This window comes from Lolium rigidum, chromosome 2 (assembly GCF_022539505.1).
Source record: "Lolium rigidum isolate FL_2022 chromosome 2, APGP_CSIRO_Lrig_0.1, whole genome shotgun sequence".
NCBI lineage: Eukaryota > Viridiplantae > Streptophyta > Magnoliopsida > Poales > Poaceae > Lolium > Lolium rigidum.
This window is the reverse complement of record NC_061509.1, coordinates 33,816,693-33,838,553: the sequence shown is the minus strand read 5'-3', so window position 1 is coordinate 33,838,553 and position 21,861 is coordinate 33,816,693. Positions and strand designations below refer to the sequence as shown.

The following is a 21,861-nucleotide window of genomic DNA, read 5'->3' as shown; positions in this document are numbered from 1 at the left end:
TTATGTGTCCTAGATTTGGCACAAACTGACTTCATCACTAACATTTTAGTGAAGAAAAAGATAACAACTTTGAACAAGTGAATGAGCAACAGTTCCAATTTACAAATACATAAAAACAGGGTTGAGGTGACCATGCAGATAATGGTAGAGCATAAATACAAAGGAAACAGATGGGTTCAAATAGTTAGGAGAGTAGATCATTTATTCTCACATATATGGATTCACCTGACATGAGAAACAAACAAGCCACCACAGCATAATTAGGTCCGTTTCATTTGGTAGCAGCATGCTTGGTGCACATTAGCACAACAAAATACTGCCACCGTCTTTTGAACAATGCTTAACGTAAATGATGCAGAGAAACAAGGGATAAATACATTCTATAAAGGTATAAACAGAAAGTTTATCAACTCCACACACAGCTTGTACCTCGAAAGAAAGTGGAGAAGGCTAGAATTATATATAGAGGGAGGTATAAATGCAGAGAGATGAGGCAAAAATACATAAACGGAAAATTCATCAACTCTACACAACTCAAAGAAAATGCAAAAGGCTGGACTTATATTCTGTAAGAAAACAAGCAGAGAATCAAAACAATACGATGATTCATTACAATACCGATAATAGACGCAAAGTATATCCTATCAGACCAACGAAAACAAACAGTATACTATCAGGTTCTTCTGATAGCAGAAACAACTGCATGCAGGCTAAAGAGTCAGCACTCCTTTGGTGACTATATACAAAAAATACTATATGGCAGGGTGTATACTTTCTTTTTATATCTCTCTGTAAAGGCTGAGCCTGTTGGTGCCACCACCAAGCATCCTATTAACGACGCTGGCTGCAGCTACTCCCTGGCTCGAGGAATCTTCTCGGATCTGCAGCGACGAGACCGCCTGGGCCGCCATGAAACCTGGGCAGGCAACCGACTGGTGGAATGTTCCCTGGTAGTATGACGCTTTCAGTTCCCTGACTTCTCCCCAGGTTGGGAGTGGATGGGCCTTGTCCCAGTCAATCCACCTCCCCTTGGTAGCATAAGCATGATTGGCGCAGGTAAGTCCACCAGGAGAATAGATATCATCAGTGCCTTGAGCGTCCAGGGTGAAATCAAAACCAGCTGAGGGGTCCCAGTCGTTGCATCTTCTGTGCTTGTTTAGTATCAGATGGCGGGATTCATCGGAGTCCTCCTCACCTATGAGGACGTGAAGAGCAACTGCTTCAGCTATCGAAGCACCTTCCTCGTCCAGCCTTTCCTGTTCCTCTCTCTTCTTCTGTTTCTTCTTTTCCAGCTCCGAGATGATGGCAGCAGAGTTTGCGAGCGCTTTCTCTAGCCGCCGCCTCTTCTTCTCGGCCTGTTTCTGCCGGTCCAGTTCATCCTTGGCTTGTTTCTTCTTTCCCTTCTTCGAGACCTTGCCTGCTTGGTTACTAGCACCCTTTTCCATGGCAACTGTCTGTGCCTGCCTGTCTGCTATTGACTATCTCAGCTAAACTCCTCTACTAGTTATAATTACTGAAAACCAAAATCTCCAAAGCTCATAATTATTGGACTCTTGTAGTCTAGATGCTCTTTCCTAAGGGCCTGTTGACTTCCTTTATCTGACCAACTACTAGTGCTGAAGCGGTAGCTGCAGAATGCTACACCCACTCAGGTCTGAATGAGTATCTTATCTTGCGGAAGATGCAGTCCCAGTAGGAGACGACAGGGGAGAGCAGGAGGGAGAAATAGAAAGCGCTTGCTATGTCATCAACCGTTAAGTTTGATCCAAGCTTCTCTGTGCCCAGCTCCTGACCCATCTTAGTAGCCCCCAAATTGACGTGAAACCACAGCCGACCAGCTCATAAGGGATTGTCTACTGCATAAACAGATGAAGCTTCAGGTGAGATATGGTAATCAACATTTTCAGGAATGAACAAATATGCACCTAATAATTATTTCCCCGTCACGCATAACAAGGTCACTGCCAATTCACACGTTTGCAAACAAACACAGACATTAGAAAGAGAGCACAGAACGCTCAAAATTCACTCTGCGCCACAATAGCAAGATAGAGCTATTTTGATTCCTAAATAAAGCAGTTTACGAACAGACAAGAAAGAGAGATCTCACGAACAAAGCTATCGGAATTCCTGGTTAAACCTACCGTTATTACCAGATGAGTTGACGAGCAGATCCTGGACTCAAAACCAGCACAACAAGCAGACAAATTCGACAGCAAAAATTTGAAATTCCTCCCTAGGGCACGACCGTTTGGACTAACACGACCAACCAGGCCTTGACTTAGCCAATTCACTAATTCTGTGTGATTATGGAGTCACTATTGCGGAGTCATACCCAGCATGTATCTAAATGGCAGAAACATAGTATTCCCCCAAAGTGGCGACAAATGCCGTACTTCTACATCACGACACAGGATCCAGTATATCATCCACCTAATAATGAGTGACGCCATTACCGCGTAACTAGACCGTTGCCGATTCGCAAGGTGCCAAAACAAAGACCTTGCATACTACAAAGAGAGCACGCAGAAGACTCTTGGGTGCGTGCCGCCACGAGAGCAAGGAGTGAGACGAGATCTCAGGCATCAAAGACATGGTATCCGAAATTCCCTCGATAAAATGGGCAACAAATGCCGTACTCTACGCCACGACACAGGATCCAGAGCATAATCATCCAATTAATAATGACTGCCCTTACCGTGTAACTAGATCGCCGCCAATTCGCAAGCTGCCAAATCGGCGACCTCGCATACAGCATGCCGAACACTCTTCGCCGCGTGTCGCTGCGAGAGGAGACGAGATCTCGCGAGCAAAGATATATAGTCTCTGAATTCCCTGGCTAAACCTACCGTTACTAGGAGGGCGGCGAAAACTGTAGGATTCCTCTGTGGGCAGGATTGGCTGCGCCGAACCAAGCGATCGGACGGATCTCAATTCACCCAACTGAGGGAGGGCCTTGGGCGTGGACCGCGAATTTGGTAAGTAACCGACAATTCCCGCTAACTACGTCCCCACCCAATTAGTGTGATAGTAAACCAAATTCATGAATTGCGCATGATTATGGCGTCGTATTTGAGGAGTCATACCTAGCTGGGCATGTGGCTAAACGGGAGAAACATCATAGTATTTCCCTAAAACGGCAAGAAATGCGCACAGGATGGATCCAGTAATATCATCCACCGAATACCGACTGCCATTGCCGCGTAACTAGATGGCCGCCAACTTGCAAGCTGCCAAACCAACGTCCTACAAAGATAGCGGACGGAGATCCGCCGCGAGAGTATTGAGCTCAGCGAGACGACACGGGATCTCGCCAGCAAACATATATATAGCAACTGAATTCCCTTGCTAAAGCTGGCGTTATCACCAGGGCAGCTGGCAAGCAGATCGTAGGAGTAGGTCCCTGAGGTCTCTCTAGCACGTCGAGAAACAGCCGAATTCCCCATCACGCATAACAAGGTCAACAACCAATTCGGCGGCCGGCTAAAAGAGTTTCCTCAACTCCTGGTGCAGGATTGGCCGCGCCGGATCGAGCGATCGGACGGAGATCAATTCGCCCAATTTATGGGGCACTGATCCGTTCGGCGCGAAATCCGTAGATACCCGCCAATTCCCGTAACAAACGTCGCCAATCAGGGCGGTACTAACCGAATTGCAGGTGTAGGGCGCGGAATCCGCGAGATCGGAGCGGAATTGTGCGAAGGGGAAAGTGGGGGGAGGATCGGGTGCGTTACCTGTGAGGAAAGCCGGGGGGTGGTGATGGGGAACCGCTGGGTGGAACTGAGGCTGGGGATCTGGGCGACGGGGAATGGGATCGAGCAGACCTTGTTGGTGGATGGCTGAGGTGCTGGATCGGGCGGGGTGGGCGATGGTGGTGGATTTGCGTTGCGGAGCGAGTCAAGTGGAGGAGGAGGAAAGAGCGAGCGATAGAAGATAGATTGGGGAATTTTCCTCTTCTTCTTCTTGGGATGTGGCGGAGCACGTGCGAGAGGAAAACGGTACACGCACCCCGCAGCTGGGTCGCCCAGGCTGAGAGGTGGGGCCGGGTTGTAGGTGTCTGGATGACATGTGGGGGCCACCACGCGGTATCTTATCTTGATGATGCGGCGGTGGCAAGTGGAGCGGCGGAGCAGGCAACACGCACGCATGCGATGCGATGCAAGTGGCTCGACTTGCACAGCACTGCCAAATTATGAGTGTGCCTTTGCATTGCGATCTCGACGAAGTTGTGTCCTGCGTTATCCACGGGCTCGAACCATCATCCATGTCCTTTTCTTTATATCTTTTCTTCATTTCTCCTTTATATTTATTTTCACGTCTCAACACTTTTTGAAATCTAATTTTTTTATTAACGTCAAACATTCGCGAAAATTAATTCATATTTGATATATTCTCACTTAACAACACAAGAACGGACCCAGAGATTCCTAAAATGAAAACAAGGAACGCGATCTACGTAAAGAAGAAACCAAGGACTGACTAAGGGGCTGTTTGGTTCCTCAAGCGGTTAGGGGCAACCGCTGTTCGGTTCAGGTGCGAGAGTGGTTGAGGATAATCAGATTTCACGAATATTCCTCCAAAATGGTGGTTGAGCTCGTCCTGCGAAATGTGGCGGATGAGGCCAACCACTTCTGGCTCCAGCCGTTAGCCTCACCTGAAACCTTTTTTCCCCGTTTTGCTCGCTCACCTCCCGCGGAAGAAAAGGAAAGTCCCCATTCTCCTCGCTCCCTCTCTCTGGTGAACTGAGCGGCAGCAAAAATAATCTGAGGCACGGCGAGGGGAGACGAGACGTACGCGGGCGGGATTACTCTGGACGCCGACGCCCGACAGCAGGTACCTCCCTCCATCTCCCGTTTATCCGGGAGCTCCTGAGATTGGATGGAACGGAGGTCATGGCGGACGAGATGGAACAGCAGTGTAGGCGTCCTAGGAGGGGTGACGAGCAGGTCGGGGTGTTGGCCTAGATGATTTGCTCGCCTCTCTCTATTCCATCTATCTTTGTATATGTGGCTTGGTATGGGAAGACAGAGAATGTCAGGGATGTTCCACTCGCCTCTCTCTCACTCTGTTTCCTCAATTTCCTCTAACTAAACTGAACCGGCAGATTTGTGGAATTTGGCACTTCAATCTGCCGGTATATTCTTTGAGTGGTAATCTCACCGTATTAGTAAAGAGGTCACCGTTACATCAAAATCACTCCTCATCCCTCAACCCAGCCACATTTTATCTTTCCAACCAAACAAAAAATTTCCCATCCCTCACACTCAACCAAACAGGAAAAATGGCTATCCCTAACCAGCTGGTTGGGGTTGGGGGTGCCCTCATCCCCTAAAGGATACCCTGAACTCAGGCCGGCAATCTTGCACATGGGTCTGGGCGCCCATGGGCACCCGACCCGAATGGGTAGGGTATGGGTCGACTATTTCACCCATTCGTCATGCCCATGGGTAACCCGATTAGTTATGGGTAGGGTATGGGCATAAGGTTGTGCCCGTGCGTAACCCGATGGGTCCCGATTAGTATTGATAATTAAATAAATATATATTCTATATAACAATTAGTCTTTTATTTGATGTAAATACACTTGATACCACACAAAAAAGCAAACACTTGGTTGCTAGGTAGCAAGACACTAGACTTAAACGACTGTTAAGTTTGTTTTGTGCCAAAGCTAGTTCTTAGTTCCTACCGGCCCATGTAAAATACGACATGGCTTCCACGCCTTTCACTGGCACAGTGCCTACCTAGCTCCTGAAGTGATGCATGGATCGTAGTCTTCAAGTTAGTACCACCCCACCAAGAGAAAAATGAATGTAGAGATAGTTGCCAATATAAGGAACCGCGAAACCAAGTACCCGAGACTTGAGCGTGATCTGTTTTCGGTTGCCTGAACGTAGTGTCTCCTACGCGCATGTATTGTAATGGAAAATGTTTTGTAAATGACCTGATAGCTTTACAAAGCTAAGATGGTGCTATTTGATGGGTTGTCTACAGACCCGATGGGTGCCCGGTGGGTCGGGTGACCCGATGGGTGTGGGCATGGGTATGCGCTTAGACCCATGGGCAGGGTCGTGGGGCACGAACATCGCCCGTTTGTTAAATGGGCATGGGTCTGGGAGAGGTCGACCCGGTCAAACCCGACCCGATTGCCAGGCTTACCCTGAACCAAACAACCCCTAAATGGATCTCCCCACCCTTTCAAACAAAAAAAAAAACTGGACAGCTTACGCACGATCAAGGGAACTCCACGATCAACACCCCACTTGGCCCAGCCCAGGAGTAATATCTATCTGACGCTTCACGCATCGGATAACTCGAGGACGCGTACAGCGTACCACCATCTGCCTTGAACATTTCCTTTTCATAATTGCTCGGCAGGCACAGTATCGCGGGAGTTGAGGCCCATTTTCTTCCGCGTCGCCTGCAGTAACGCTAGGCTAGCAGCTGTGACTGTTTTTCTTTTTTGACAATAGCTGTGGCTGTTTTTCTTTTTTGAAAATAGATGCGACCGTTTTTGGAAAGCTTCTGTCCGGTTTTTATTGATCCAAGTTCTTCTTTGGGTTTTTCAAATTCCTTTTTCATGTTAATTTTCCTTCTTAGTTCATCATTTTTAAAATTTTCGCGACCTTCTTCAAAAACCCCTGAAAAAATCGTTTCACCAAAATTTGATGCTAACAGAAAAGTACTGCATTTGCTTTACGCGTGCGGAGCAATTGTGTAAACTGCGGCATGATTCTCACCCCAACTCGTTCTTGAGAAATCTCCAATGTACCATACCCCTAGAAACAGTAATCGCTATCGGCAATAGAGCTGTGACGATGAAACATGCCCTCTGGACTGATCCAAAATGAAACAAATAACATAATAGTATAAAGTTAAAAGTAAGTTGAGATCAAAGGGGAGAATATTAGGTTGATCTCCACCACGTACGAGCCCAACGGCTCGACGTGCCCTTTGACCGCGCCTTGATCGGGGACGTCCAACCGTTCGCTAGTTGGTGGGCCCCTGTCGCCTGCACTATATAGAGTGGTGGGGGCCGGTGGCACTCGGTACGAGGTTGCCCCGAGCTGCCACTCGACCCACCAGAAGACCCACCGATTAGGGTTAGTGCAAAGGCCGACGGGAAGATCCGCCGCCACCACTCCCTCACCATCCGCCACCGTCACCATGTCAACATCGACGGGTTTGTCGTTCTCCAGAGAGAAGGTAAACCTCACAGCTTTCACGGTAATCCCTGTCCTACCCGGCTAAGATCTACCCTAGTTGATCCACAGGATCTATCACAATTTGCTCATCCTTCACTCTAATACAGGAATTTTTTCATCCTTCATGAAATTGACACATAAAAAAATTGTCAAAAAAGTAGAGCGGTGATTAAAAACACCATGTGCATGCTTCTTTTGCTGTGTTTTGCCGCAGTTTTTTTATTTGCCAGTCCAACATCATCTATATATCTAAGGCAAACACACCTCTTCTCGCCATACGGACGGGAAAGTACATCCCAGCAGGATCCATTTCAAGTCCCATAGATATGTCGATTCAATTTGGATACAAAAGAAGACATGCACGCAGATCATTTTTCTTTTGCCATGCACGCTACATCTAGTTGATTATTCTTTTTGTGTCGCCACCTTATCGATCGATTTAAACTGATTAAGACTGGTTATATACATTCAAGGACACATACAACAACTATTTGATTTATCTGTGTGCCAATCTTGATCGAGCAGAATGAATGAATTGGCATTGCTATTGCAAGCTAGACGTTCCCGGCCTTCCGATGACCAGATCTGTCTCCACGTCCATGTACCGTTGCCGCCGCTCCTCCTCCTCGTTCTCCTCCTCGGCCTGTTCTTCGCCGACGGGTGATCTTGGGGCGGCTGCTGCTTCTACACTTCTAGTGGCCAGCTCTAGCAGAGGCAGCGCCATGTACTCTTCACGGAGCACAGAGTTCTCCCTCAACAGCTTCTCCTCCTGAGTTAATGAATCAATGTAATGCATATGACCATTGGTCGCCTACTCGAGTATGTTAATCGGTATCAACTACTATTTTCTATGGTTTAGTTCTGATTTATATACGTACCTTCTCCCTTAGCTCCAAAATTTGATCCATCATCTTCTTTTCCTGCTCCAGAACAAATAATCATAATTAATTTACGCAAACCAAAACATGATCGACTGTGAAATACAATACAAAAACGAGAGCATAACGAATCAGCATACCTTCTTTTGCCGGATATTGCTTAGGCTCTTTTCCAGCTGCAGCTCCAGCTCCTGCAGCTCCTGGGCCGAACATGACTGTAGGCCTTCTCCAGACAGCTTCCTGCATATATATATATGTTCAAGCGCCCGTGTGAATATCATCAGTTAATTCCGTCAAGATCGAGCAACATGGCCCATAAAACATTTCTTTTCCATGTGCAAGAAAAAATGATGTTACAAGATAATTAAGCAGATATGTCACTGATCTGTCGTCACCTCTGGTATGCCTCGATCGCATCTATCTTCTGCTTCAAGGCTGTAGATTCAGATCTGCACATCTGCTTATATGTATAGTAGTTTACCAAATATGACGTCAGAACTATATAGTACGTTACACACACAATATGTGATATGAGAAATATATGTAACTTATATGTAGTGTAAGAGGGGTGGGAACCTGGGCACCAGCAGTTTCAAGAGCTTTCACATTGGCAGGTGTACTCCCTTTTGTATGGTTCAGATAGCGATCAATCGTCTTCTGCAAACTGATCAGTATTTCCAGATGTTAACACAAATTAATCAATAATTAGGTGGTGGGTGCATGCATACTGTGAACAGTCTAGTGGGCATGGTTTAAGCTTCCGTGGACATTTCTGTTCTCGTTAAAATATTGATATCACTAGTAGGATGTGCTTACTGGAGACCAGTAGCGCACCATCTTTTTACTACGCCATTGTTACTACCAGTGGCGTGGTAAAAACTACAGTGCCAACATTACGGGTCTACACGTGGCGTGCAACGGACGCATGAGCTTGACCGAACGCTAACGGTGTCAATGATGTCTACCACGTCACTGTTACACACCTAACGGAGGCGTGGCACACACAGGTCACCACCTCTGACTGAGTTGGTGTCATGCGCGCGGCTCCCCACGTTCTCACTGGCAGCGGACCCTCTGAGTTGGCGTATCGCGCCATGTAAAAATACTAGTCGTTGGACCGCCAATGCGGAATAGAAACAGCTGACATGACATGTTGCGGGCTAGCTTTGTCAGCGACTCAATTGGACATCTGGTCAGCATTATTTAGTGGCACATCCATCTAGTCGGTCACCGAGGCAGGTGCTGCCACTTCACAACACGGCGACGACGCGACTTGCTACATCAACGTAAATGCCATGGTCAGTTGCCATACCGTGACCGCTATATAGACCCCAACCAGCAGGTTGCGCCCCGCATCACTTTCCCTCGTCGTTCCCCCTCGCCCCGCACTCGATCTTCCACACTCAAACCACGGCAATGGCGAACATCTTCAAGGCCAGTGGAATCGGCGGCGACGCGATGAGGAGCTGGCTGGGTAAGCTGACCAAGGAGAAGGCGGAAGACTTCACCCAATATGTTTTCCTCGTCGGCCTAGCCATTCCCTCGCTCCTCACCGATGCTCTCTTCAAGCTCATCATCGATTCGACGCCCTCCGAGAGGCACAACATGAAGGCTCGGCCTTCGCACTAAAAAATGAGCTCTGGGCGCACAACCTTGCCGCAGCCCACGTCAATGTCAACGTCTTCGAGGGGCCCTACCCACTGGAGCTGAAGAACAAGTAGGGGAGGTGGAGGGGCCGTGACTTCGACGAAGTCCTCACGTGCGTCCGAGCCGGGCTGCCGCCGAAGGAGCCGACACTCACGAAGCACATACCAGCTACCCCTTCCTCCTCTCGGGTTCTCAGGGTCCTCATCCTCTTGGGGCCAACCATTCCCCCCCCCCCAAGGAGGAGGGGGTGCACCGCTGCCTCAGCGAAGGTCTTGGTCCTCGTCTTGCTGCATCGCTCTAGGTATCATCATCAGGGAGCCTAGTTCCTAAGGCACTCGCCGCCACGGGGGCGGTTGTTTCTCTATCACCCTGAAGGAGTCGCCACAGTCGTTGGCATGCTCTGCCAGCGTGGATGGATAAACTTGCCGTTCCGGCGGCCTTTCGCCACCCCAACGACTCGGAGGAGGATCTAGGTCTAGTTGCCGCCCTCATTGCATTGTAAAATATGGTGCAACCGGCCTCCCTCGAGACCGCCTACCGGTGGTCAGCGAAGGACTAAGGAATCATCAACGTCGACGGCGGGGGACTAGCAGCAGTGGCGTCACCGACCTCTACGGCTTCGGTGATAAAGACATTGGTTACAAAAACGTAAGGCCACTACTAGCCATAACACTATACAAATGTAATATCATATAAATACAAAATAATAGATTCAATTGAGGCGTACGGAATTCTAACCAAACCTGATTAACAATTTAGCATACCTATTTTTAGCAAGATCGCACTGATATTTGGTGATTACGCACAAATGCCCTAAACCATTCAGTTGGTTATTCGGAAAATAAGTCAAAGTTCCCTGTTGCAAAGTCTATATATCATCTCGCACATGCTTTTTGCAGTTAAATACTCCCTCCGTCCTATATAAGGCACCCTAAAACTTCGCTGATCAACAATACAACTTTGACTATAATTTGTACTTATAATTTTTCAACAAAATTTATATAAATATATATGAATTAAAGATATTTGCAAGACGAATGTAATGGTACTTCTTATACTTTCTGAAACCATATAATTTTGTATATATTACTGGTCAAATTTGTGCAACAAATACCGTGTGGAAAAAAACATGCCTTCAATTTAAGAGGAAGAGAATACATAACAGTGAGTGAGAGACCAATTCTACTTTACAACTTTCTTTTCCAGATTTACTACTTCAAATCGCTACTATAGAGACGACAAATGTCCTATGACTCATCTGTGAGATTTAGACGAGTTGCCTGACTTAGAGCCTCATCTCAATCATGCCCTAGATAAAGACCACCAGAGATGTGATTAAATGGAACAACACATGTGATGTTGGCTTTCTCTGGTGGTGTGTTTCCTCGTGTCGTGTAAAATCTGTTTCGGACGATAGTGGGCTACATCTGAGCAAAGATTACTAGTGATTTGGCAACCCGTTTGCATTAGCGTGTATGTACGTCGGTTCATTATGTCCATGTGCCCGAGATAGCCCTACACATAATTCCTTTTGCTCAGACCGTCTAAGATGATATTGCCCCATTTGGTGGTCCTTCATGACTGTCCGCTAACATACAAATAGTGGTCGATCACTAACCTATAAATAGAGTATATGTCTAACTTAGGGTTTCTATTAGAATCGCCGTCCTCAACCATCTCCTCGAAACTCCAACAAGCCTGCATTGACTAGTACTTTTGCCGCTGTCGGAGCCTGCCATCCCCCTAACTGAACCATTGTTGCACGACAACTATGAGCACTTTCCTAGGGAAAACCGCCCAAAGGATAAAGGTGGAAAAGAGCGAGCCCATATAGCTTGAGGCTGTGGCTCGGCCAAGTTTACAAAATTTCAAGCCAAGCTTAGCTGAGCATCAACTAGAAACTAGAAATAAGGCTTGGGCTCAGCTCAATCTGGAGTTAGGCCATCTCATTGAGCCTGACGAGCAAGACAAAGTCTACCAGAGTCGGTAACCATGTGAGGCCTTGACGATTTCCAAAGGCAAAACCTTATCATCGGTCTCCCGAGTCCCTCTCTTTTCAAAGGCGTTTTACAAGGTATGGCTAGTGTTAGGGCAACTGTCATCTCCTAGCCACTGTTGTTTCCAATCCCCCACCTCTTCTCTTCTTTGTTGTCGATTTATTTCCCTTGTTCTTCCCCCAACTAGTAATCCCATCAACAATATTCTCATCCACTCCTCCTTTTGAGTTGCGGGGAAGGGGGGCCGTATCCCACACCACACATGGGAGAAAAGTATGTGGTCACTTATGCACATACTTGATACTTCAACATCAAGGGAATATGTGCAGGGTGCACACATGCTCATCAATCAATCTGATGTAGGTTAACAATTCTTTTGATTTGGGGAACGAGATCAACGAATTAAAACATTTGTGGTGCATGGACTATATCACTTATGCATGTCCTCGTATATAAGAATATCTCTAATAGACCCCATATATCTCTCATTTATTGGTTATTATTGGACAAATCCACTCTATAAAATCCTCGATAAGATCTGCATCCCAGGTTTTTCCGTGGATACGGCAAAAGCTACCCTCGCGTACCCCAGTTGGAAGGGATGATGGGTCTCGTCCCCAACTCCCACATACGATCCGTTTGGATTATTCCCATGATTCCTGCTCTACCAACCAATTCGACGTGGACTTCCCAAGACCTCCCTCTTGCTAGCTCCCTACATGTTGGGCCACACCCATGCATTGTTGCTCTTCTCTCGTTGCTCTAGCCGATCTAGCACAGCTCATCACACCTCCTACTTCAGCTGCATCATGATCCGCTGGTGCTACGCGGTCTCGTCCTTGTTGTGAGACTAACTGCGGTAGTATTAGCGCGAGGGAGCAAAAAATATCTAACCCACTAAATAGTGGGACCCACTTATCAGAAAATATGGGGATCCAAATTAGTCGCATTTCTCAGATTTTTGGTGTGGGGGATCCTCCATAGCCAAAATTATATAGGATGCAATATGGGGATATTCTAGACTTTCCCTAGGCACAACACCTGTTAATGTCCTCTTGCACAAGCACAACACTTGTTTGTGTCCTCTTGCCTAAGTTCATGATGATTTATTTATGCACTATGCTTCTGTGCTGGCTTGAGCGGTTTGATAAGCTTGTTCACCCAACTTTACAAACCTTTTTAGGAGTCTTGGGGGTTCTAGTTGTTAAACCTTCAAGCCGAGGATAGCCCAAGCTATTTCAGCCTAACGCTTTCTATCCACCCCAACCCGAGAATTGCGCCACATCGACTTCTACCGCCATCATGTACGTACTCCATTCGGTATGCCACACCTCCTTGTCTTCTATTCCCCTATTCCCTTCCCATTCGTGTCATTGATGCTCCTCTTGGGGCACCACCTAGGTATGCATGTCCAAGCTCATCATCCTCTCCATCCTTGCTCTTCAGAGAATACTCGATCCTCCTCCTCCATGCCTGACCCCTCTTTCTCTTGCTTACTTTTCTTTCTATACTATAATCTTGTATTTTTTGCATATTTCTATGAACATTGTAATATCTAAGTAATCATCGTATGTGTTTTTTCGTATTTTTTTACGTGTTAATCATAAAAATTCTTGAATTCCGAGGAGTCAGATCCATATTAATTATGGTTAACTCTAGGTTGCATGTATAATGTTTATTAGTTGTGTACTTATTCATATCACAAAATTTCGGTGCATCTTCCTGCCGAACTAGAAGTGCAAACGATGAGGTTAAAGGCACCCAACCGTGAACTCAAGAGATGAACTAGAGGACGCCATGGAGAAGAAGGCTAGACCTAAAGATGACTCTGAAAGGGTCACAAAATCAAAAGTCATCACAACTACCAATCGAACATTTAGCAAACAAACACGCCCCAAGGGCATGACAGGCAGTTGTAATACATTTTAAGGCGCGATGAGGCAAGAAAATGTCAGCATATTGACAAAGGGTTGAAGATTTGTCCCCTCCCCATTATATAACATTACAATACATTTAGTACAACAATTGCTCTTGCCGGAAAAAAAAACTGATCGATGGCACTAGCTCGTAAGCTACCTGCATAGTATTCATGAAAATTCACCCGAGGTTATGTTCTAGATGCATTGGGAGCTCCCAAGTATACACAGATTTTAGACGTAAGTGTTTCCCTATTAGTTATATAATTGGTTAGACGTGTATTTTACAAACTAATAGATTTAATGATCATGCATGTGCAACTATCATGTGCCTTGTACAATCTGATGACATGCACAATCATAATGTCGCGTATGCTTATTTTTTCCGTCAAACCATACTAGCATGACAGGTATAATTTTTTAAGTTAATTTCATAATTACATGGTAGGAATAGGATTAGTATAATACAGAGCTTCTATGTTGGTACAAGGAACCAACAAGTTAGTAGTACATACCAACTATGTGCCACTTCCTAGCAATCGCCCAATCAACCTCATCTTTTTACCCACAACTTGACATATGAGAAGCTATACTAAAAGCTAGGTAAATTAGGCTATACATGTGCTGATGTTAGAATTGTGTAGACTTCAAAATCAGAATGTCAATTATTTTTCATCCTGAATTTTAAGGCTACTTTTGTTAAGTACACACACACACACACAAGCCAACCATAGTCAAAGGAAAAAAGGAACCTATTGCATTATTAGCTCTAAATTATATCAATGAGCGGCTACCGCAAACAATATGATGCACGCCCATGTCAGTTGTGGATTAACTCATGAAGATATCATAATCTATAAAGATTAATGACTTTAAGTATGACAGTATATATAAGGTGCACTTACAGCATTTTTAGTTCCAAAAAAACTAAGAAAAAAAAATGAGATTTCATATTATCGAGCCTCACAAAGATATATATATATATAATATATTGAAACCATGAGACTAAGTTAAACCCTACGTTATGACGCATGCTGAATCATATGCATATCTGGCTAAACATGTCCATAATCATATCATTAAATCCACATACCACGCATCCCAATCTCCCAATTAAACATTTGTATCCTAGTATTGTTACCGCGGAAAAGAAGTATCTAAACTTATTCTGCGCAGCTGTACCAAGAGGGCAGAAATCACTGTAGACGTTCACTGTATTTCATGTACTATCTGGTCACTAGGTAGTGACATATAGGAGTACTAATGCATGGGGTAGTTCACACTTCACAGATATGTCACAGATGCATATCGCTGATGTACTCCTAGCGACAGATGCTAGTGACATAGGAGTACGTATGATGTTTTTCAGCCTGCAGATCAAGTACAAGTTCACTTATATGTGCATTAAAGTGAAGTAGTCAGTTCTAGATATAGTAGTTCGTACACAGCAAACTTTAACTAATGTTTTGTGGACATGGATGGATGGATATGGATGTATCATGGATGGGAGCTGGACTTAAACATGTCCAAGATTAATCGTACGAAATCAAAGGATACAGGTATGTGAAGAAGTAAAAAAAAATTACATTGGTGTAGTGATGTCGTGTATGTTGATGGGCTCACAAACAGCTAATTAAGTTGAATAATTAGAAATCAAATGTGTGCTACCCTTTTCAGCAAATAAACAATGTGCAGAAGTTACGCTATATATGTTTCTGCAGAAGTACTGCTAGAACAGCAAAGGCAACAAGGTATCTTCAAATTACGAATAAATGGTAAATCCTTTTATGAGTATATTAGTTTGCGAGGAGGTCTGTTAATGTTTGGGTATTCTCCTTAACCCTAATCAATTAATCAGGACGCCTCCACCTGCCTGTGAACTCGAAACAAAACCAAGAACAGCAGACGAGGATTCAAGATGGACAGCACTACTCGGAGATATTTCATGTGTACGGTCATCACCCTCACCACTGCAGCAACAACAGTACAGAAGAGCGAGGAGGCTTCATGCGCACGTACGTACGGACAGATCTTGAAACAGAAGAGGAGGAAACCAATCGAGGTGCGGCGATGGAAGATGAAGGGTACGTACTCTGGCGCGGAGGCGTACTCGTAGAGACGTCCCCGCGGGGAGAAGACGATGAGCGCGACCTCGGCGTCGCAGAGCACGCCCAGCTCGAACGCCTTCTTCAGCAGGCCGCTCCGGCGCTTCGAGAACGTCACCTGCCGGCTCGTCGCGTCCTCGATCCGCCGCATCTCCCGCCGCCCCCTCCTCCCACCCGTCGTCTTCTTCTTCTTCTCCACGGCCGCCGCCGCCGCCTCCATGTCCACCTCCATCGCCTCCACGATCTGCAGCTGCTGCTGGGCGCCCTCGCCTCCCTCAACAGCAGCCACCGCCGCCGGCGCCATGGTTCTTGGATGGATGGATCTAAGGAGTGTTGCAGCCGCCTGACTTAATCAGGTAGCATTTGTGGAAGGAAGAAAGATGGGATTTTGTGGGAGGAAAAAGGAGGAGGGGATTTTGTTACTCAGAAAGGAAAGGTTCCGAGGACGGGGAGGGCGGGGGCCCGGCCCACAAATGGCAACGCCTGGTTGGACCAATTGGCACTACCACGTGTACGTCCCTCTCTCTCCTTCCACCATTGGGTGATGTGTGATGTCTCTCTCTACCCCCTCACTCATTGGGCTCCACGAAAGTGGATACTGCTGCCAACCACAGGACTTACTCCCTATGGCTTGATTCCTTGATTAGTTTTGGGGTTGTACTATATATTCTTGCCAAGATTAGATTTTTTGTTGAGGAGATGCAAAGGTTTGATTGGGTTACATCCTAGGGAGGTTAGATTAGATTACACTAGGGGAGTGTACTATGGCCTAATATTTTTTTATGATGTGGAGCATGAGTGCCCCATGGCCCATGAGCACGACGAAGGGTGACCCCGCGCGCGGCCCAATATAAAAGCCGGTTGGGCGTACCATATAGTCGCGCAGATGACCGCGGGGAGGCGCGTACAGCTGTGTGTCTTTGCTCTCACTGGCCTGCTTTTATTTAAGATTCGAGTGGTCCCGATAATATGCTATGCTAGTCCCGGTAGTAGTCGCAGATGACCGTGGGGAGGCGCCTACAGCTGTGCGTCTTTGTTATTACTGGCACACTTTATTTTTAAAGATTTGTGTGGTCCTGATAAATATCATTTTCTTAATTACTATATATTTCGTGCGTTTAGTTTTTCTACGAGGTTGCCGGGTGTGTTTTGGCAAATCTCTTGTTATGCCATGATTTTTTCCCAACTTGCTCACATGGATAACCATTTGTATAAAATGGGATTTTATAAACCCCGCCCCAGTGACCCTACACCATCATGTACCCGGTCAAACATGAGAGTTGAGCCATACAATGTGCAACAGAATTAATAAAAAAAGGCACGGCTGGATTTTAATGTTGTTTATTTGTGGGAAGAATTTTATTATTGTGGTTTCGTTTGTTGTAGCATGATATCTTCGACACGTTGGCACGATGAAAGATGATCGTGGTTTGGTATAAAACTCGGTTGCACAAGCATCACAGATGACCATAGATAGGTGCACATAACTAGTAATGTGTCTTTGCTCTTACTTGTCTGCTTCAATTTTTATAGATTTGTGTGGTCCCTGGATTATCATAGCAAATATATTCACAAGATTCCACACATTTTTTTTATTAATTATTTCTTTCATGCTCTTAGTTTTTCTAAGAGCTTCTCGGGTGTGTTTGGACCAATGCCTTGTCATGCCACAACTTTTTGCCTAACTATCTCAAATCAATAGTTATTTGTGCAAAATATGATTTGATCACCCAGCCCAAGCGACCCTACACCAGTACGTAACTCGGCCGAACTTGAGAATTGAGATTCCCAACAAAACTATTGAAAAAGGCACAACTATTCTTAATATTTATTTTTATGGGAATTTTTTTGATATTACTTCGTGTTTTTAATTTTCCAAAGTGTCATCTAGTTTTACTCGAATAGACGACTTCTTGCTTGATGAAATCAACAACATTGTGTGAAATATAACTCACTAACCCTCCATGACCTATCATGACTGATCTCAGACCGCTTGATGCATTGTAGGTTTGACGATATTGCTTTTTGTGCCGAATAGAGAGTGGAAGCCTCGTTTTCAAAAAGTTAAATTTCTTATGCATGATAGGTCCATGACTAATTTCTTTAAACTTAGAAGTACGGTGCTAAACCAACTTCTTTATCAAGACTTTCAAGCTGTGTTTGGTAAAGGTTAGGTCCATCTCAGGATTTGCTCTACTGGTTTGGGTGATATTTTCCCATAGATCTATCAAAGTGAGCTTGTTTCATTCTTTTTTGTGTTGATTTTATTTTGTAAATAAATATATATATAGGATAAATACTTCCTACTCCTAGGTGTAGTTACACCCATATCTAATATACTACCATATGAAAGTATATCTGATACTTTATTATTTTGAGTATATTCCTACACTATATCTAAGATACTCCAAACCAAGTTTGGTGAAAGAAATGCAAATGAACTCATAGTTTGCACTATAGATCTGAAATACCTGCATATGTATACGTAAAAAATGAGTGTACGTAAAAAAACTGCATACTTCCTACAAAGTAGTATATATACTACCAAAATAGTTTTATATACTTCATACTACATGTACATACTCTTAGGTATGATAGATACTTACTAGATTATGAGAAACACACGTGGGTGTAACTACACCCGAGTGTAGTTTGAATATGTATATATATCAGTAAATACGAGCAGTGGACAAATTTTTAGGTTTGACAAAAACTATATATTTATCTAGAGGAGTGTTTCGTTTATTTTCGTGGTACGCTAGTTTAAAGTAGAAATAACAAAAAAGAAGAAGCAACACACTAGGCACCAATCAGCATTTCCTTTTACGGCAAGGCAGGCTTGCAAGACATGCCACACTAGGTATAAATGCCTGCCACATTCAGTAGTAGTAGAAAATTAATTTGACCACGCATGCCGTGCCAATCTAGTCATCGGTTAACGTAGAGCGTTCACACGCACTAAACTGGCTGATTGCCAATTTGTTGGACGTGCAAGGAGTTAAACTGGCTTCTTTAGTTATTTTTCGTTGCAAGTTGCCACGCGCATGCACGTGCTACCCTGATCGCAAGATTTTGCATTAAAAAACTATATGTGTGCATATGGTGATCTATATGTGTTCATACTACCTCCATCCCAAAGTATAAGACTTTTTTTTGGAAAGTAAAACCATGTAAAGTTTGACCAAACCTTTATAACAATCTACCAATAAATATATTTTTTGTAGATATCATACGAAAATATATTTCATTATCTATTTAATGATATTAAATTTGTATTTTGCAAGTTATTGATTTTTGGTAAAAGCTTAGTCAACCTGACATAGTTTGACTTTCTAAAAATAATATAAGCCTTAAGCTTTGGGATGGAGGTAGTATTATATACCGCGTATATCAAAATAGTATTGCTTGATGGTAAAAATTTATCGCAGAGTTAAGCAAACATGCATGCTAAAATATGTGAAGATTTATTAAACTCCAGCAAATGTTTTTTGAGACAGAGGGAGTGCATCAAATTAAATAATCTGAAGTTCAACTTGATCAAACCGTAAGCACAGTTGATATTGTCGATTGTGCCTCAACAGATGCTCTATGAGATCATTTTGCAGTTGTACACGAGTATCCGAGTCACAGATTAATGCATGCATGGCGAAAAATTCATCAAAATCCGTGGGCACCTGGTGATCGATATCTGCAAAAGGATCCTGACACTCGTAGGGACCAAATGGGTATTCGTTGGTGTCTTTTACGCTCACTCTCAAGGACCATGTTCTACATGATCACACACGAATTAATCACCTCCCAAGGTTATCTTGAAACCAGATAAGAGCAGGGTACCGAACAATAGCAAATTGAGATTGGAACAGAACAAATGTCTGCTTGACATCCTTCTCCTTCCTGCAACTCACCTGGCTATGTAGTACCCTTTGGTAAAATATCATCTCCTCCTGTTTCTAAATATTAATCAAAAATTTGAATTTTTTTTTGCAAGATAAGAGCATCTCCACCAGTGCGCCCAAATTGCTCCTGGAGATGTCCATGAACATGCTCTAAACTACGTTAACCAAGGAGTTCTTTTGTTTTGAAAAGAAAGGTAGTACATGCAATTAAACTGAACCAATCCCACGCTAGAGTAGCTCTCGTCTCAAAAGAAGAAGTAGAGCAGAGATCAATGCTGGTGGCCGGTGAGATACTACTCCTCCAAAAGGCAAGCATCAGATTCTGACCCATCCATCCCATCCGCATCCGGTGTGCAGGCCGGTAGCACCCGTAGTTTATCCTTCCCTAGAATGGGAAACTGGTCTTCTCCCTTCACGGCGGCCAAAAGGCGCACGCCGGGCGGCGACCATTCTTTACTCCATGTGTCGACTGTCCATTGCCGGGCCGTACGATGCGCGCGTGGGCGGTTCGTACGGAGACATCCCTGGGTCGACACGTGTGTGCATCAGGACCACCACCACGAACGAGAGGCCAAGTGGGCTGGATGCTGGGGGAAGCTGACTGTGACTGTGACTGTGACTGCAGCAGCAGTTCTACCTTCGCTTTCTAAGGCACAGTGCAGCAGCAGCAGTTCAGCATGAATATTTCAATCCCAGACCAACGAGTCTCTTCAGCGGCGCGACGTAAATGGACGCTGAGCGACCGTTTGTGTCCGCCATAATCGAAAATGCGTCTGGCACTACCTCTAGCCGCGCGACGCATAATGACCGGGCCGTCCGCGGAGACGCAAACCTGGTCCAAATATGCGTCAGGTTTGCGTCTCTGCGGACGCTGAGCGGACGCGCAAAGTGTCCGCTTGCCTCGCACGGGCCCGCCTGACAGGGACACAACTGCTTTGTCTTCCGCGACATTACTTGCGGGTGGCGCGCTGCAGCCTTTGCAGGGCCGCGTTAATCGCGCCCCTTGATTTCCGCGAGCGTGCGCAGCTAGGCGGCGTTGCAGTGGCAGGCCATTAAAGGCGAGATGGCGTCCGGGCCTCTTAAAGGGACGCTGCCGGCGGCCATTTCCCCGACCAAACCATTGCCACATCCCACACTATCCACCCCACCGACGCCATGGGGAAGAAATGCTGGCCGTTCCGCAAGACCAAGAACGACCACGAGTCTAGCGGCTCGCGGTCCGGCAAGAAGGCACGGGTCGGCTGATACGTCCGCGTCGACTTCGCGTGGCAGCTATGGGAGGAAAACCGGCCGGTACCATGGCCAGATGCGAACTTGCCGGGAGGGGGCTGGTACCTCAACTCGAGGCGCGTGCCGGTCCCCCCGTGCCGCGCGAGGGCCGAGAGCGACGAGACGAGGTGCACCGCCGCCGAGCGATCTTGCTGCCGGATCTGCGGGAGGATCCGACGTACTCGCTGAACTCCTACAACTGGATTTCATTCGGGACGTGGGAGTTCGACGCGCGCTGCCGCACTGGCTACCTCGGCGACGTAGACTACTTCGAGCGCGAGATCGCCGCAGAAGAGGAGAACGACCAGGAGGACGCGGACGAGGACGCAGACGAGGACGAGGACGAGGCGGCGGGCCGGCGTGGGATCCGGAGACCCGGCCGCCGGACATTTCCGAGGAGAGGCCATTGCCATGGCACTAGCCAACAGCGAGCAGGACGAGCTCAACGAGCTCCCTTTGTGGGACGGGCTCGCAATCCGGCCTCGCGAGTCGGCGCCGCGCGAGGGAGGCCGGCGACTCCTCCGGCTACGCCGACGCGTTCCAACGACCGCGCTTCGCCTGCTGCTCCGGCGTGGGATCCCTGGCCACAGCCTCCTTCCCATGCGGCGGTACCTCCTCCGCCGCCGGCGTACGAGCTTCCATGGCCGACGCCGGAGTTCATTGACCTCGTCAGCGACGACGACCAGTAGGCAGCACCTACTTTTAGCATGCCTTTATGGCTTTTTTATTAAAGTAAGTTATGGCATCATCAATGAAAAAAAATTATGCGTCGTGCCGCTGGAGCCACCCCCGACGCAAACGGACGCCCGGACGATTTCAACAATTTGGGCCGACGCAAACAGACACGACGCGTCCGTTTGGACGTCCGAAATACGTCGCGCCGCTGGAGATGCCTTTAGGCCATCTCCACGAATTTTGGATACGATTTTTGTGTGTTTGCATCAGGCA

General features: G+C 46.1%; 2 protein-coding genes across 2 annotated transcripts; both read right to left on the bottom strand.

The window, feature by feature from the left end:
* Positions 1 to 544: 544 nt before the first annotated feature.
* LOC124691547 lies at positions 545 to 3,823 on the bottom strand. Its single transcript, XM_047224837.1, has 2 exons — positions 3,735 to 3,823; positions 545 to 1,856 (listed from the first exon to the last, which is right to left on the bottom strand). Exon 2 carries the CDS (start codon positions 1,443 to 1,445, stop codon positions 780 to 782), a length of 666 nt encoding a protein of 221 aa, XP_047080793.1. The 5' UTR covers positions 1,446 to 1,856; positions 3,735 to 3,823; the 3' UTR covers positions 545 to 779.
* Positions 3,824 to 7,472: 3,649 nt separating this feature from the next.
* On the bottom strand, positions 7,473 to 16,217 carry LOC124691546 (MADS-box transcription factor 56-like). Its single transcript, XM_047224836.1, has 6 exons — positions 15,736 to 16,217; positions 8,660 to 8,747; positions 8,479 to 8,540; positions 8,224 to 8,323; positions 8,084 to 8,125; positions 7,473 to 7,974 (listed from the first exon to the last, which is right to left on the bottom strand). Exons 1-6 carry the CDS (start codon positions 16,050 to 16,052, stop codon positions 7,750 to 7,752), a joined length of 834 nt encoding a protein of 277 aa, XP_047080792.1. The 5' UTR covers positions 16,053 to 16,217; the 3' UTR covers positions 7,473 to 7,749.
* Positions 16,218 to 21,861: the final 5,644 nt, after the last annotated feature.

Coding starts and splice junctions, on each gene's coding strand:
- LOC124691547 (XM_047224837.1), bottom strand. CDS start 1,445: ATGGAAAAGGGTGCTAGTAACCAAGCAGGCAAGGTCTCGAAGAAGGGA.
- LOC124691546 (XM_047224836.1), bottom strand. CDS start 16,052: ATGGCGCCGGCGGCGGTGGCTGCTGTTGAGGGAGGCGAGGGCGCCCAG. Junction 8,748..15,735: donor GAGTACGCCTCCGCGCCAGA/GTACGTACCCTT, acceptor AATACTGATCAG/TTTGCAGAAGACGATTGATC. Junction 8,126..8,223: donor GCAATATCCGGCAAAAGAAG/GTATGCTGATTC, acceptor GTTCTGGAGCAG/GAAAAGAAGATGATGGATCA.